Source organism: Garra rufa, chromosome 2 (genome assembly GCF_049309525.1).
Source record: "Garra rufa chromosome 2, GarRuf1.0, whole genome shotgun sequence".
Lineage (NCBI taxonomy): Eukaryota > Metazoa > Chordata > Actinopteri > Cypriniformes > Cyprinidae > Garra > Garra rufa.
In genome coordinates this window covers 21,491,207-21,505,901 of record NC_133362.1, presented here as the reverse complement: position 1 = coordinate 21,505,901, position 14,695 = coordinate 21,491,207, and the positions used below count along the sequence as shown (strand labels likewise).

Genomic DNA, 14,695 nt, shown 5'->3' with positions numbered 1-14,695 from the left:
AAGCAAGTCATTTATTTAAGTACAGCTTCATTAGGGATGTGTTTTGTAAACTTGCAATTTATCCACTGAACAGATTAAAACCAAGCACACTCAACTCAATTCATTATAGGTCAGAAGAACACACTGCTGCTGCTCTAAGAGCCAATCCTTCCACAGAAACTTGAAACATTATGGAGCATATATTTGCTATAGATTTGAACCTGACTGATGATGAAAATCTGACTGAAAAACGTCTTTTGACATGCTGCTTTTTGTATAATATTTGGCAGAGAGGTAGCAATGCAGTAATCGTTATAGTCCTGGATGCTGATTCGTCAATAAAGCGTTAAAGTAGTAAAGTTTTGGATCTTTTACGTTCACGCGAGGCGTCTGTGTCAACGCCTATCGTTTACTTTGAATGGAGTGACGTCAAACGGTTGCCGAATTGAATTGTGGGTCCGTTGTATTGCGTCACTGGCGCTGCTCATGACAAAAGTTGAAAACTTAAACTTTTACAAGCACTAAAGCAGCCGTCAGCCAATCAGATTGCCTTATGCAAATACCCTAGCACAGACACTAGCCAATCCTGTTCATGCAACACCAGAAAAGTAATGTGATTGGCTGTTGTCACTACGACTGTCACGTCAGCAGCAAGCTTTAGACATGCCCTCCATCAAGCGTCGTACCATTGTGCTATTAAAAACGGCATTTATTTGATCAAAAATAATGTAAAAACTGTAATATTATGAAACATTACAATTTAAAATATAATTTTTTTATTTTAATGAATTTTCAAAACGCAATTTATTCCTGTGATGGCAAAGTAGAATTTTCAGCAGCCATGCGTCACATGATCCTTCAGAAATTCTGTCATCCCATGCTGCTCAAGAAGTGTTACTATCAATGTTTAAAACAGTTACTGCTTACATTTTTTGTGGAAACTGATTTTTTTTTTAGGATTCTTTGATGAATAGCGAGTTTTATTTGAAACAGAAGCCTTTTGTAACATTAGATGTTTTTGTCAATTTTGATTAATTTAATGCATCCTTGAAAAATAAAAGTGCTAATTTCTTAAATCTTACTGACCCCAAACTTTTGAACGGTAGTGTTATGTAACAGCTATGACCAATCCGCACTTTCTTTGCATTCTTGCATGCAAGGTTCTTCTACTAATTAATATATGGTGGACAGGTTTCAAGCAGATATCTAAGAAACCATGTCTATCTCTGACTGCTAGAGGAAAACACATAGCACCTTTCCATCACCTTTCCACCCCCAAATATCACAAAGACAACACAAGTAGAAGTAGTTGCCATGAGAACCAGCAGATCGAGATCTCTGAATCATCTCTTCAAGCTCTGCAGCAACCAAGAGCTCCCTGTAACTAATGTGTTTTCTTTTTTTACACCTGTATTTTTACACCTTGGTTCCGGATTTAGAAGAAACTGTTACACTGACGGAAGCTGGTCTGTCACACTCTAGCGTGTGCACGACATCTGTAGTCTCCTGTGTGATTCTCCCATCAGTCCCGCAGGGCTAAATTTAGCCTGGCAGAGCTTAGAGGAGGGCAGAAATATCGGCCATTTTTATCTCGAGATTTTAGCTCGAGTCCAAGTTCAAGATGAAGTGCAGACTTCATACTCGACTGATTCTTAATAACTTCTGAGTGTGTCTAATCAATAATAATGTAAAACAAAAAATACAAAAAACTTTAAGCTATACCCTCTATTGATGATACACTTCCCTGCTTTGATAAATCTGACTCTAAATAGAACAAGACTAAAAATAGCAACGTTCACACTCTTTCTCCTTACACACACCTTTAAGTATTTACTGAACTAAAGCAGACTGATATAAGACTATTCTTCAGTGATATCCAGTGGTTAGGTGACTCTAAAATCACATATGGACACTAAAGCACTACTAAATTCCCTTTCATTCATTAAAACCACTGACATCTGTAGTTAATTCCATCACTGTAAACAATAGTCTTAGAGATCCCTGATTTTTATTCAAAAACACCAAAGCTAACAGAAGACAGAGAAAGCTACTGACCTGAGCCACCCATGACTGCAGACAAGAAAAAGAGAGAGAGACAGTGAGTGAGAACGCACACAAAAGGAGAGAAAGGCAGAGAATGAGAGGGAGGGGGACCGGCTCATACTACCATTGGCTAATAATGGACACACACACACAAACACACCACACACACACACACATTCATACAGCATAGAGGGTGACAAATAGTCCAGACTGAAACACAAACACAATCAAAAATCAAAATTGTGTGACCCTTATACAGAACCTAATTAATCCACCTTGTTTCATACGTTCCTATGTGGCGAGCGTGTGTGAGGAGAAAAAGAAAGGGGGCAGCAGCGGTTGCTATAGATACAGTGTTCCAGTTTTTCTTACACACATTGCTTAGGGGGCCAGCTTAAAATAAGAAAGTGGTGGTGGGGGGTAATTGTGTGCATGTGTGCTGGTGTTTAAATGTCGGAGTGTAATTATAGCATCAGAGATGCTCATCCAGCTTGACAACCAGGCTAACATTATATCCGACCATTCATTTCCTGAGTGAAAGGTCATTGCCACAGGCAAAGGCCTGTTTGAAGTGCAGCAGTTGAATTCCGGAAGTAAAACTCACATTAGTTTTCTCCATAGGGGAAACGATTTTTAACGATAACTAATAAAGCTCAAAAAACAGATCTATGGTGAGCTACGAGGTTGTTAATCAATGGCAGATGCTTTTTGTTAAAGCCACTAGTTTGCATTATTTCAACTTACTTGTGTTCAACGGCACAAATCCTGGTGAAAAACTACATTACCCATGGTTCTGCAAAAAAAAAAAAAAAAAAAAAAAAAAAAATCCTGATAATTTAATACCATGTCATCCAAAATGTTCATGTATTCCTTTCTTCAGTCAAAAAGAAATTAATGTTTATGAGGAAAACATTCTAGGACTTTTCTCCACATAGTGGACCTCAATGGTGGCCAACGGGTTAAAGGTCCAAACTGCAGTTTCAGTGCAGCTTCAAAGGGCTCTACACGATCCCAGCTGAGGAGTAAGCGTCTTATCTAGCGAAATGATTGGTCAAATTTAAAAAATAAAAATAAAAATGTGTATCTTTTTAAATGCTCATCTTGCACTACCTCGACTTCACGCATTACGTAATCACGTTGGAAAGGTTACGTGTGACATAGGCAGAAGTACGAACCCAGTGTTTACAAAGCGAACATGCAAAGAAAGTCAAACGGCCTTTATAAAAAAAAGGTAGAGTTTTTCACCCTACCCTACCTTTGAGTACACAGACAAACAACTAACCAAGCGTGACCTTTCCCAATGTGATTGCGTCATGCGTGAATTAGTGTACGCAAATCAAGACAAGCATTTGCGGTTAAAAAGTATTTAAATTTGTACTTTTTTTCGGAAATGCCTAGTCGTTTTGCTAGATAAGATCCTTATTCCTCAGCTGGGATTGTGTAGAGCCCTTTGAAGCTGCACTGAAACTGCAATTTAGACCTTCAACCCATTGGCTCCCATTGAAGTCCACTATATGGAATGTTTTCCTCAAAAATCCTCATTCTTTTCAAATGAAAAAAAAAAAAAACAGACATGAGCATCTTGGATGACATAGGGTTGAGTAAATTATCAGGAATTTTTTTTTCTAGAAAATTGTCATAAAATATGTTGTTTCTATATGCGTAGTTAACCTCTTTAAATCAATAGTTCTCCATATATTTCGCATTTATTTTAATTGTATTTGCAATGTTCCATGGAATTGTAGCTCCATCATTAAAGCTGTTACACTGTACACAGTCTTTGCCTTTTTATTTTAACATTTAAAATTTTAAATTGTGATTCACCTTGTAGCTGTTCTGTTTGATTTATGGCTTATAACTTTTAATTAAAGACTTTTTGAAAAAAATAAAAAGGGAAAAATGAATGGGAAACATACTTCTGAAACAAAGGCAGCTGGAAAGCGAGCACTTCATTAGGACTGAAAGTCTGAATGTTCAATTAAAATGGTTGAATAACTGGATATCTTGTTGTAGCGTATGATAAAAAGAGTGTCTTAAACAGCTATTACACAAAGCTATGAAACACATCCTGGACCAGAAATGGAGCGTGCGACCGCCTTAAAACCGTCTCTGCACTTCCTACTCTCACAATGCCCAAGCATGGTGAGTTACTGCACTATATTCCTATTGGACGCTTTATTTTCGACTTTAATGTGCATTTTCATTCGCTGTCTGCCTTTGTTTACCACCACAGTTAAAAATGAAAATTCTGCCATCATTTACTCCTGTCATCATCTGTATCTTTATTTTGCAGAACACAAAAGAAGATATTTTAAAGAATGTTGGAAACTAACATTCTGGTGGTTACCATTGACTTCCACAGTAAAAAGACATTTCTCAAAATACCTTCTTTTATGCTCTAAAATAAGAATGTCATACAGGTTTGGAGCAACATGAGGGTGAGTAAATGATAATTTTTTGGCTGATTTGCTTTAAAACAAGTTACAGTGCCTTAGTCTTCACTGAGCAATGCTGTTTTTGTCTCATTTTGTGCCAGTTTTAGTTTTAATTAGGGTTGGTGTTAGCTTATTGGTTAATGATCTGGGCTGCTGACACGAAAATCTCAAAAATAGGTGACCCAGACGGCAGAGTTACTGCGATCACAATCTTGTACATTCTCATACTCATACATTACTCTCCTAATCAGGACCCCAACACACACACAAGCCTGGAAATTCCAGAGCTAAACAGGAAATGGAATCCAGCCCCACCAAACGATACAAATAATAATTGAAATCTGGAGGGTATATATGTTCCTAATGTTTCACTGATTGGTTACGCATAACAAGGAAAGGGGTGTGTCAAGCAGATTCGAGGCAGAAAAACATATTTATCTGATTCCCTACTATTGACCCAACCATTTGTAAATTTTATGGGTCTGGCTTCCGGTCTCATGTGCGTCCAGCTATTTTTAGCTGTACAAGACAGCTTGTTTTGTTGCTTGTTTTTGCAAATTGGTGTGTCTTACCATGTTATTTTACTGGTTTGTATTGCAAACTGTTTTACTATTTACAGCACATTGTTATTCTTCTCGTTATTTCTCTTTAGCGGCTAATGAACCGGAAGTCTTGGCCATAAGCTTCCTTCCGCATTAAAGAAAAAGGTGGATATAGATGAGTTAAAACAAAACATGGACTTCAGGACTAAGTGGTTTTAAAAATGCGGCACTAAATGTTTTATACATTTGTGTTTCTTTATGCATGTCTCGGTGTGCCTGATAATGCAGTAAGATGGGTCTAGACTCTAGAGACTTTGATATGAATCATCAAAAATAAAAAAAACAAGAAATGATTTCATAGTTATGTCATATGGTCATGCTGGGAAGATGTCATCTGAGACAAACTGAGAAATCAGACAAACTGAGTAGAAAAAGTATAAATGTATGTGTATAAGCACATAATGCTTGGAATGTTTTGAAGATGTATTTCCTACATGTACACTACCAGTCAAAAGTTTTTGAACTGTAAGATTTTTCATGTTTTTTTCTTCTGCTCATCAAGCCTGCATTTCTTTGACCCAAAGTTCAGCAAAACAGTATAATTTTGAAATATTTTTACCATTTAAAATGTTTTCTATTTTAATAAATATTATAAAATGTTATTTGTTCCTGATTTCAAAGCTGAATTTTCAGCATCGTTACTTCAGTCTTCAGTGTCACATGATCTTTCAGAAATCATTATAATATGCTGATTTGCTGTTCGAGAAACATTTTTAATTATTATCAATCTTTAAAACAGTTGAGTACATTTTTTCTCAGGATTCTTTGATGAACAGAAAGATCCAAATATCAGCATTTATGTGAAATAAAAATCTTTTGTAACATTATGCACTATACCATTTAAAACCTTGGAGTCATAAGGCCTATATTTCTTTTTTTTTTTACCAAAATATTCTACTACGCTGTTTTCAACCTAACAATAAATGTCAAGCATGTTTTTTGAGCAGCAAATCAGAATATCAAAATGATTTCTAAAGGATTATGTGACTGGAGTAATGATGCTAAAATTTGCATTCAAATAATAGGAATAAAATACATTTTAAAATATATTCAAATTGAAAACAGTTATTTTAAACAGTAAACATATTTCAAAATTTGACTGTTTTTGCCTTTGTTTTATTACTTTGGATCAAATAAATGCAGGCTTAGTAAGTAGAAAAGAATTTAAAAAGCATTAAAAACCTTACTGTTCAAAAATGCCAAAGCAACCACCCAGAAAACTCTAGCAACCTCCTACACCATTCAGAACACCTTATACTGAGAATGTTGTTAGGCCAACAATAATGTTGTGTTACAGACAGCAGTTTCTGCTCTAAACACAATTGTACACAAATACTGTAGCTTTACAAACACAGACTGCCAACATTCACACAATGCAGACTCTATAAATAGAGTGTTTGCACTCCCTCCCAACACCACTATTATCTAGATGGATATTTAAATCTGCCTGCCTTTCTTTTTTTTTTTACCAGAACAGCCTAGAAAACCATTTTCTGTTTTTCTTTTAAAAATATCCTAGCTCACAATTTCCTAGTCTTCCAAGCTCTCCATCTTTCGTTCTCCAGGTATCATGGATGCCTGTTGAAGAGAATGATGTAATCAGGATGGGTGTGACCTGGTTGCTATAGCGACAGCCTCATCTAGTGCTGCTGTAACCGCGACTGAAGATAAAAAAAAACAGCCTAAACTCTGTTCCATGGCAGCCAGAGCCTAATGTAACGACACAGCAGGGTTACCATATCAGCATTATTATTCAGCAGACAGACCACCTGCCATCCCTCATCCCAAAACAGCTGCCTCTCCCTCTTCCCTTTGTCCCACCAGCGCATCGACCGAGGCTGTATGTAAACGCAAACCCTAATACACGTTCAAATATACCACATAAAACACACAAGGCGTGGTAAAATTAATACCATAAAATACGGGTTTATACAGACAAACACGAAATCTGTACCCTGCCCTCTCCAGCTTGTCCAGGTGCACTCTTTCTTCCCTTTATCCATGTCTTCCCCTCCTCTGTCGTTTCTCTCGCTGCTGTCGTCTTTCTCTTTTCGCTGGTCTTACGTCTTCCCGAGACCCACTATCTCACACGTCCGAACGGCATGAATGGCCAGAAAAAAAGAGATGAGTAAAGAGATGCTACTGCTATTTAGTGAGGAAACGGACAGAGAGACGGAACGAGAGAAAGAGAAAGAGAAAGAGAGGGAGAGGCGCTGCTGGATGAAACAGTAAACACTGCAGCCTCCACCGCAGAGAGCGGATCGTACCATATGCAACGCCCGGGGCGTGATGGGGGGATTCAGATCAAAGAAGCCCCACCCTACCTAACAAAGCTAATACATAAACATAAGCAAGGTCACGTGACCTCATTGGCATTGTTGTCCGCCCAAAATGGGCGGAGTCTGCTTTTTATTTTATTGCATTCAGACTTAAACAGAAGAGCAGACTAACATATGTGAAAATATATATCCTTACACACTGAGTAACAAATATTTATTCAAAATGATCCACATTTTTCTTTAACACAACAGTGAGCCTATGGGTGGGACTTCTGGAAATAATGAGAAGAATAACAAAGTGCAGTAAATGGTAAAACTTTGCACTACAAACCAGTGTGTTCATAATTAAGATAATATATTAAAAAATATGGTAAGACACCAATTTGCAATATCAAGCAGCTGTTTTGTACAGCTCAAAATTTCTGGATTCGGATGAGACCGGAGGCTGTACAAATGGCCGCGCCCACCTTCTTACGGGAAGAAAAAGGTGGATAGTAAAAATTACAGTAAAATATTCTCATTGTAGAACAGAGACTAAACATGCAGAGAAACAAAAAGCAAAATAATTCACAGTATTCATCAATAATATACAGTATATAGGGACAGCTCAATATTTCAATATTTACAATAAACATCCCTGCTGGAAAAAAAAAGTTAAAACCAGCCTAAGATGGCTTAGCCCGACCAGCTACGAAAGTGGTCCAAACCCCTCTAAAACCAGCCTGCTGACCATGCTGAAAAAGTCAGCTGAAACCAGCCGAAACTGGTTGGCTGGTCTTAGCTGGTTTATGCTGGAAGTAGCTGGTCTACCAGCCTGGCTAGGCTGGTTTTAGCTGGTTGTTTCTAGCTGGTCTCCCAGCCTGACCAACTAAGACCAGCCAAAGAAGTGGCCAAAACCCCTCTAAAACCAGCCTGCTGACCAGCTTAACCCTTCTTAAAAAGTCAGCTTAAAGTAACCTAAACTGGTTGGCTGGTTTTAGCTGGTCTCCCAGCCTGGCAAGGCTGGTTTTACCTGGTTGTTTCAGCTGGTCTCCCAGCCTGACCAGCTAAGCAAGTGGCCCAAACCCCTCTAAAACCAGCCTGCTGACCATCTTAACCCTGCTGAAAAAAACAGCTAAAACCAACCTAATTTGGTTGGCTGGAATTAGCTGGTTTAAGATGGAAGTATCTGGTTTTAGCTTGTTTCAACTGGTCTCCCAGCCTGACCAGCCTGGCCAGCTAAGAAAGTGGCCCAAACCCCTCTAAAACCAGCCTGTGACCAGCTTAACCCTGCTGAAAAAATCAGCTAAAACCAGCCTAAACTGGTTGGCTGGTCTTAGCTGGTTTATGCTGGTAGTAGCTGTTTCTAGCTGGTCTCCAAGCCTGACCAACTAAGACCAGTCTGACCAGCCAAGGAAGTGGCCAAAACCCCTCTAAAACCAGCCTGCTGACCAGCTGAAACCAGGCTGGATAACCAGCTAAAACCAGCCAACCATCTTAGGCTGGTTTTTAGCAGTTTTCTTTCAGCAGGGAATCCAATTATGACCAGCTAAAACTAGACAACCAGCATAGACTGGTTTTATCTGTTTATTTCATGACATCCATGTTCTGGTATTTCAACAACAAGAACCTATACAATAAATGTTAGCGTACTTCTGCGTGCGTTTATGCGTCGGTACGTGTGAGTAGGTCTGGTATTCGACGATTTCAGTCTTGGCTTATTCATTTTCATCATCTTCTTCTGTTTCCCTCAGCATCTTCTCTCTAAGGGCTCACCACGGTAACAGCTTAAGCTCCCTCTCTCCCGTGTTACTATGGCAACAGGCTGATCTGTGCTCATCCAGATTGTCTCAGAATTGCAGTGTAATGTAGAGCGTTGTTGTTTTAATGTTTTAACATCAGCATGTTAAAAAACACCCAGCCAGTTCACATGAAGATACTCTTTTCCACTACTGTGATCTGTTGGTAATGTTCTAGTGAAGTTTTTCAATTATAAAAAGCAAAAGCTGTGTTACATAAACCGGCGGTCTCTACCGACCTCTGCAGGTGATCAACGGGAGCGCTGCTGAAAAGGCGTTGACCTCTTTTTCTAACATTCCAGAACCTTCAGTTTCAATCACCAGACAGTGAATAAAATATGCGAGTGTTAAAATGCAATTCACAGCATCAGACTTACATATATTTGTTATACAATATTTCTGTCAATTTAAGTGTAGCTGCCTGCAATATTGTATAAGAAATGAATGAAGGAAGCAAAGTAGCAAATTAATTAATACATAATCTTAACTGCTGTTCCTTCAGAAGAAATGAAGAAACGCACTTCATAATGCTTGAAGCTTAATATGTGCACTGCCCTCATTTTACAAGAGGATTATATAAAAACTGTTTACAACAAGAGAGTCTGCTTCTCTAGAAAGAACCACTTGATCCAAAACACAGTTCATATGTTCTAATGTTCATTCCTCCCACTGCTGTCATGAATTCATGGCACTCAGGTTCATGTAAACACTGAGAGATGGACTGACTCCTGAGATGAGCGTGTTTAGGGATGTGTTCTTGTTCTGGAGTCAACAGTTTCATGAGCACAACAGAATATCATCTCACCCTTGCTATGAATGTGCAAATAAAGAATTACAGTTTTATCAATGGGTCCACAGATTTATTATGAGCAACAGTAGTACAATTCAATGTAAATATTTAAATGTGCAACCTTAAAGGGTTTAAAAAATAAGGACCTGCACAGTTCGAAATATCTGCTATTTCTTTTAGGAGAGTGTACACCAACCATTACATGAGATTTTTGCTGTCTCTTTGTTATTGCGAAGTTATGTAAATAAGCCACTGTGCAGTTGTTTAAACCCACCACTAGAGGGAGATTATCCCCTTAATTCATCCTCGATCGACCCCGGAATAGAGCGGATCTATCTGTGGCTGTGTGCCGGATGAGTCAATGACTTCACAAGCAGCGTGTTTCTATGAAGGTACTTCACAATTAAACTGATTTCATGATGTTATGTTTAATGATCTAAAATAAATTCTAGTGAGCTTTTGTCATAAAACAGCATTTAATGACGAAATTTATGAATTCATCATATGCATTATCATATATCTTACGCTACTTTCAAAACAATAACAGATGAAGGCTTCTTAGTAGACAGGATGTTACACAAAACTAGATGTTCTTTAATACCTTACGTAAAAGTTGTTTGTTCTTTTTGACATAGTCAGAATCTCCACCATCGAATCAAATTAGTTCTTGCAACATAAGCAGGCTTTTCTAATTAAACTTTTATGGAAAACACCAGCTGTGACAATAATCTCCTCAGCACTGCATCCTCTGAGCATTGTGGAATTATGAATTGGCATGACTATGCATTCAAAGAACAGACCATAAAGAATGAGATCAGTGAGCTGAATAACAAAGCAAATACAGGAACCTTGTGATTTAAATGAATTTTGGGTTCAGTCCACATCGTGGAAGTAAGCCTATGGGCGAGACTTCCGGTTCATTAGCTGCGAAAATCAAAGAGAAGAATAACGACGTGCACTACAAACCATTGTGTTCGTAATTACATTAAAATTATATGGTAAGACACACCAATTTGAAATATTAAGCAGCAAAACCAGCTGTACAGCTAAAAATAGCTGGAGGTGGATGAGACCGGAAGCCAGACCCTTAAAATTTACACATGGTAAATTTCCCGCTCTTACGGGTCAAATAAGGTGGATACAATAAAAAATAAGGTTAATTTTGGATAAGTATTACTGAAATAGTCTCTTACACTGTAAATTATACCACATTTATGATTAATTCACATTCAACACTCGTGTGAAATGACTTTTACTTTTGTCTGGCATGACAGTTTTGTAAAATATATATAAAAAAACATTATGCTAAATTAAATTATACTATTAATACATTCAGAATATTTAAAGGATTAGTTCACTTCCAGAATAAAAATTTCCTGATAATTTACTCACCCCTGTGACATCCAAGATATTCATGTCTCGTCTTTCTCCAGTCGAAAAGAAATTAAGGTTTTCAAGAAAAACATTTCAGGATTTTTCTCATTATAGTGGACTTCAATGGTGCCCAACAGGTTGAAGCTAAACGCTGGGTCAGTATTTCCACCTGTGTCACACGTGTGATTACATAATGTGTGAGGTCAAGCTAGTGCAAGACAAGCATTTGTGGTTAAAAAGTATATACATTTGAATTAAAGAAAATGGCGATTGTTTCGCTAGATAAGACCCCTATTCCTTGGTTGGGATTGTGTAGAGCCCTTTAAAGCTGCAATAAAACTGCAATTTGGGCTTTGAACCCATTGGGCACCATTAAAGTCCACTATATGAAGAAAAAGTCTGGAATGTTTCCTCAAAAATCTTAATTTCTTTTCGACTGAAGAAAGAAAGACATGAACATCTTAAATGACATAGGGGTGAATAATTTATCAGGACTTTTTTTATTCTGGAAGTGAATTAATCCTTTAAAATAGTGTTTGTTTTGAATGTGTTTTGAAATGCCATTTGGTGATAAACAGGAGATGAGCTGGTACTCCTACATCGTCACTTCATCAGTTTATGACTCTCACCACCTCTCATCACAGCTGCCAGGCAGTGGATGTTCTCTGTGTCACAGCGCTAATGTTAGCTGGGTTCTAAACCTGCAATCATCTACAACAGTCTTTTTCAACCTTTCTAACCTCAAGGCCCTCCTTTTGTCAAGCACAATATTCAAAATCCTATATTGGCTATTAAAGGTATTTCCTCTGCCATTTTGCTTGTTGCCACTGGGAATGTTCATATTTTAAGTTAATTAAACATGATTTGTTTTGTGACACTATCCACTTTATTTTTCAAAACAGAAGCAGGCCGTTTTCTGTGAATGTACAAGACTTTCAGTTTATGAGACGCTGTAGGGAAATAACAAGAAGAATAAAGTGCAGTAAAACTGTTTGCACTATAAACCAGTGTGTTCATTATTAAGATAATGCATTAAAGTGATACTGTAAGACACACCAGTTTGCAATATCAAGCAGCAAAATGAGCTGTTTTGTACAGCCAGACCTATTAAATTTAGAAAGACTGTACCCACTCTTATGGGAAAAATAATGTGGATATGTTATGTTTTTTCACTAAAAATAATATTGTGGTATATGGAAGTCTGCTGAGCCCTGGTTGAGAACCACTGCTCTAGTGTCCTAAACCCTCTGGTTGTTTCTCTAAAAGCAGCCTCATTTATGAATCACCTTAGGTTTTAAAAGTAATTTTGCTACTAATTAAAAAAAAAGTTTTTGTACATGAATATTACTTAAACAAAACTGTATTATGCATTGTTTTCATTTAAAAATGTCTCTATTGTAGTAAAGTAGACCCATATTGATTTTTCCCTTGAATTTTAATTTTGGTGGCTTAATATAAGGAAGAAAAACCTTCTAGATAAAGTTATAAGGGTAAATATTTTTTACAATTTGATCTAAACCATTATCTTATACATTTAATTCACCTGCCAAAAGCAAGTTTGACTCACATTGAGATTTTCTTATAATGCAAACAATTTCTAAAACTATATATTTTAGTAGTATTTACATTAGAGCTGTCACTAACAATTATTTTGGTAATCGAGTAATTGGACAATTATCTGACGATTCATTGAATAATCAGATAATTATAATTAATTATTTTATGGTAATAAAAAACGACGTAAGCGAACAATAGCCTTTAAAATGACTTAAAATACATTAAACTTGCATGTAATTTATTACTTAAAATGGATTATAACAAATTACATTAATTACAGTAAATTATTACACTTTACTGTGCGACCTTATCCTTGTTTAATATTGACTATTCCACTTGAATATTCCACTTAATTTTAATATATGTACAGTCAGGTCCATAAATATTGGGACATTGACACAGTTCATTTTTGAACATTTTTGGCTCTATACACCACCGCAATGGATTTGAAATGAAACAAACAAGCTTTAACTGCAGACTGTCAGCTTTAATTTAAGGGTATTTACATCCAAATCAGGTGAACGGTGTTTGCATATGTGCCTCCCACTTGTTAAGGGACCAAAAGTAATAGGACAATTGGCTTCTCAGCTGTTTCATGGCCAGGTGTGTGTTATTCCCTCATTATCCCAATTACAATGAGCAGATAAAAGGTCCAGAGTTCATTTCAAGTGTGCTATTTGCATTTGGAATATGTTGCTGTCAACTCTCAAGATGAGATCCAAAGAGCTGTCACTATCAGTGAAGCAAGCCATCATTAGTCTGAAAAAACAAAAAACAAACCCATCAAAGAGATCGCAAAAACATTAGGCGTGGCCAAAACAACTGTTTGGAACATTCTTAAAAAGAAGGAATGCACCGGTGAGCTCAGCAACACCAAAAGACCCGGAAGACCACGGAAAACAACTGTGGTGGATGACCGAAGAATTCTTTCTCTGGTGAAGAAAACACCCTTCACAACAGTTGGCCAGATCAAGAACACTCTCCAGGAGGTAGGTGTATGTGTGTCAAAGCCAACGATAGAAGACTTCACCAGAGTGAATACAGAGGGTTCACCACAAGATGTAAACCATTGGTGAGCCTCAAAAACAGGAAGGCCAGATTAGAGTTTGCTAAACGACATCTAAAAAAGCCTTCACAGTTCTGGAACAACCTCCTATGGACAAGATGAGACCAAGATCAACTTGTACCAGAGTGATGGGAAGAGAAGAGTATGGAGAAGGAAAGGAACTGCTCATGATCCTAAGCATACCACCTCATCAGAGAAGCATGGTGGTGGTAGTGTCATGGCGTGGGCATGTATGGCTGCCAATGGAACTGGTTCTCTTGTATTTATTGATGATGTGACTGCCGACAAACGCAGCAGGATGAATGCTTCAGAACTCATTGGACGGCGCTTCACAGTGCAGATGGACAATGACCCAAAGCATACTGCAAAAGCAACCAAAGAGTTTTTTTAAGGAAAGAAGTGGAATGTTATGCAATGGCCAAGTCAATCACCTGACCTGATTCCGATTGAGCATGCATTTCACTTGCTGAAGACAAAACTGAAGGGAAAATGCCCCAAGAACAAGCAGGAACTGAAGACAGTTGCAGTAGAGGCCTGTCAGAGCATCACCAGGGATGAAACCCGGCGTCTGGTGATGTCTATGCATTCCAGACTTCAGGCTGTAATTGACTACAAAGGTGGCAACCAAGTATTAAAAAAGTGAAAGTTTGATTTATGATTATTATTCTGTCCCATTACTTTTGGTCCCTTAACAAGTGGGAGGCACATATGCAAACTGTTGTAATTCCTACACCGTTCACCTGATTTGGATGTAAATACCCTCAAATTTAAGCTGACAGTCTGCAGTTAAAG

General features: G+C 37.7%; 1 protein-coding gene across 4 annotated transcripts in view; it reads right to left on the bottom strand.

The window, feature by feature from the left end:
* rtn1a (reticulon 1a) overlaps nucleotides 1–14,695 on the bottom strand; it is a 34,596-nt gene that overhangs the window by 7,574 nt on the left and 12,327 nt on the right. For 2 of the 4 annotated variants that reach the window (XM_073833879.1, XM_073833881.1), the window contains one exon: nucleotides 2,035–2,049. The exons of 1 other annotated variant lie outside the window; for it this stretch is intronic. In XM_073833879.1, the coding sequence (XP_073689980.1) occupies nucleotides 2,035–2,049 (15 nt within the window). Of the gene's footprint in view, nucleotides 1–2,034; nucleotides 2,050–7,013; nucleotides 7,323–14,695 lie in introns of those variants that run through there. One more of the 4 variants, XM_073833882.1, reaches the window with a different exon arrangement.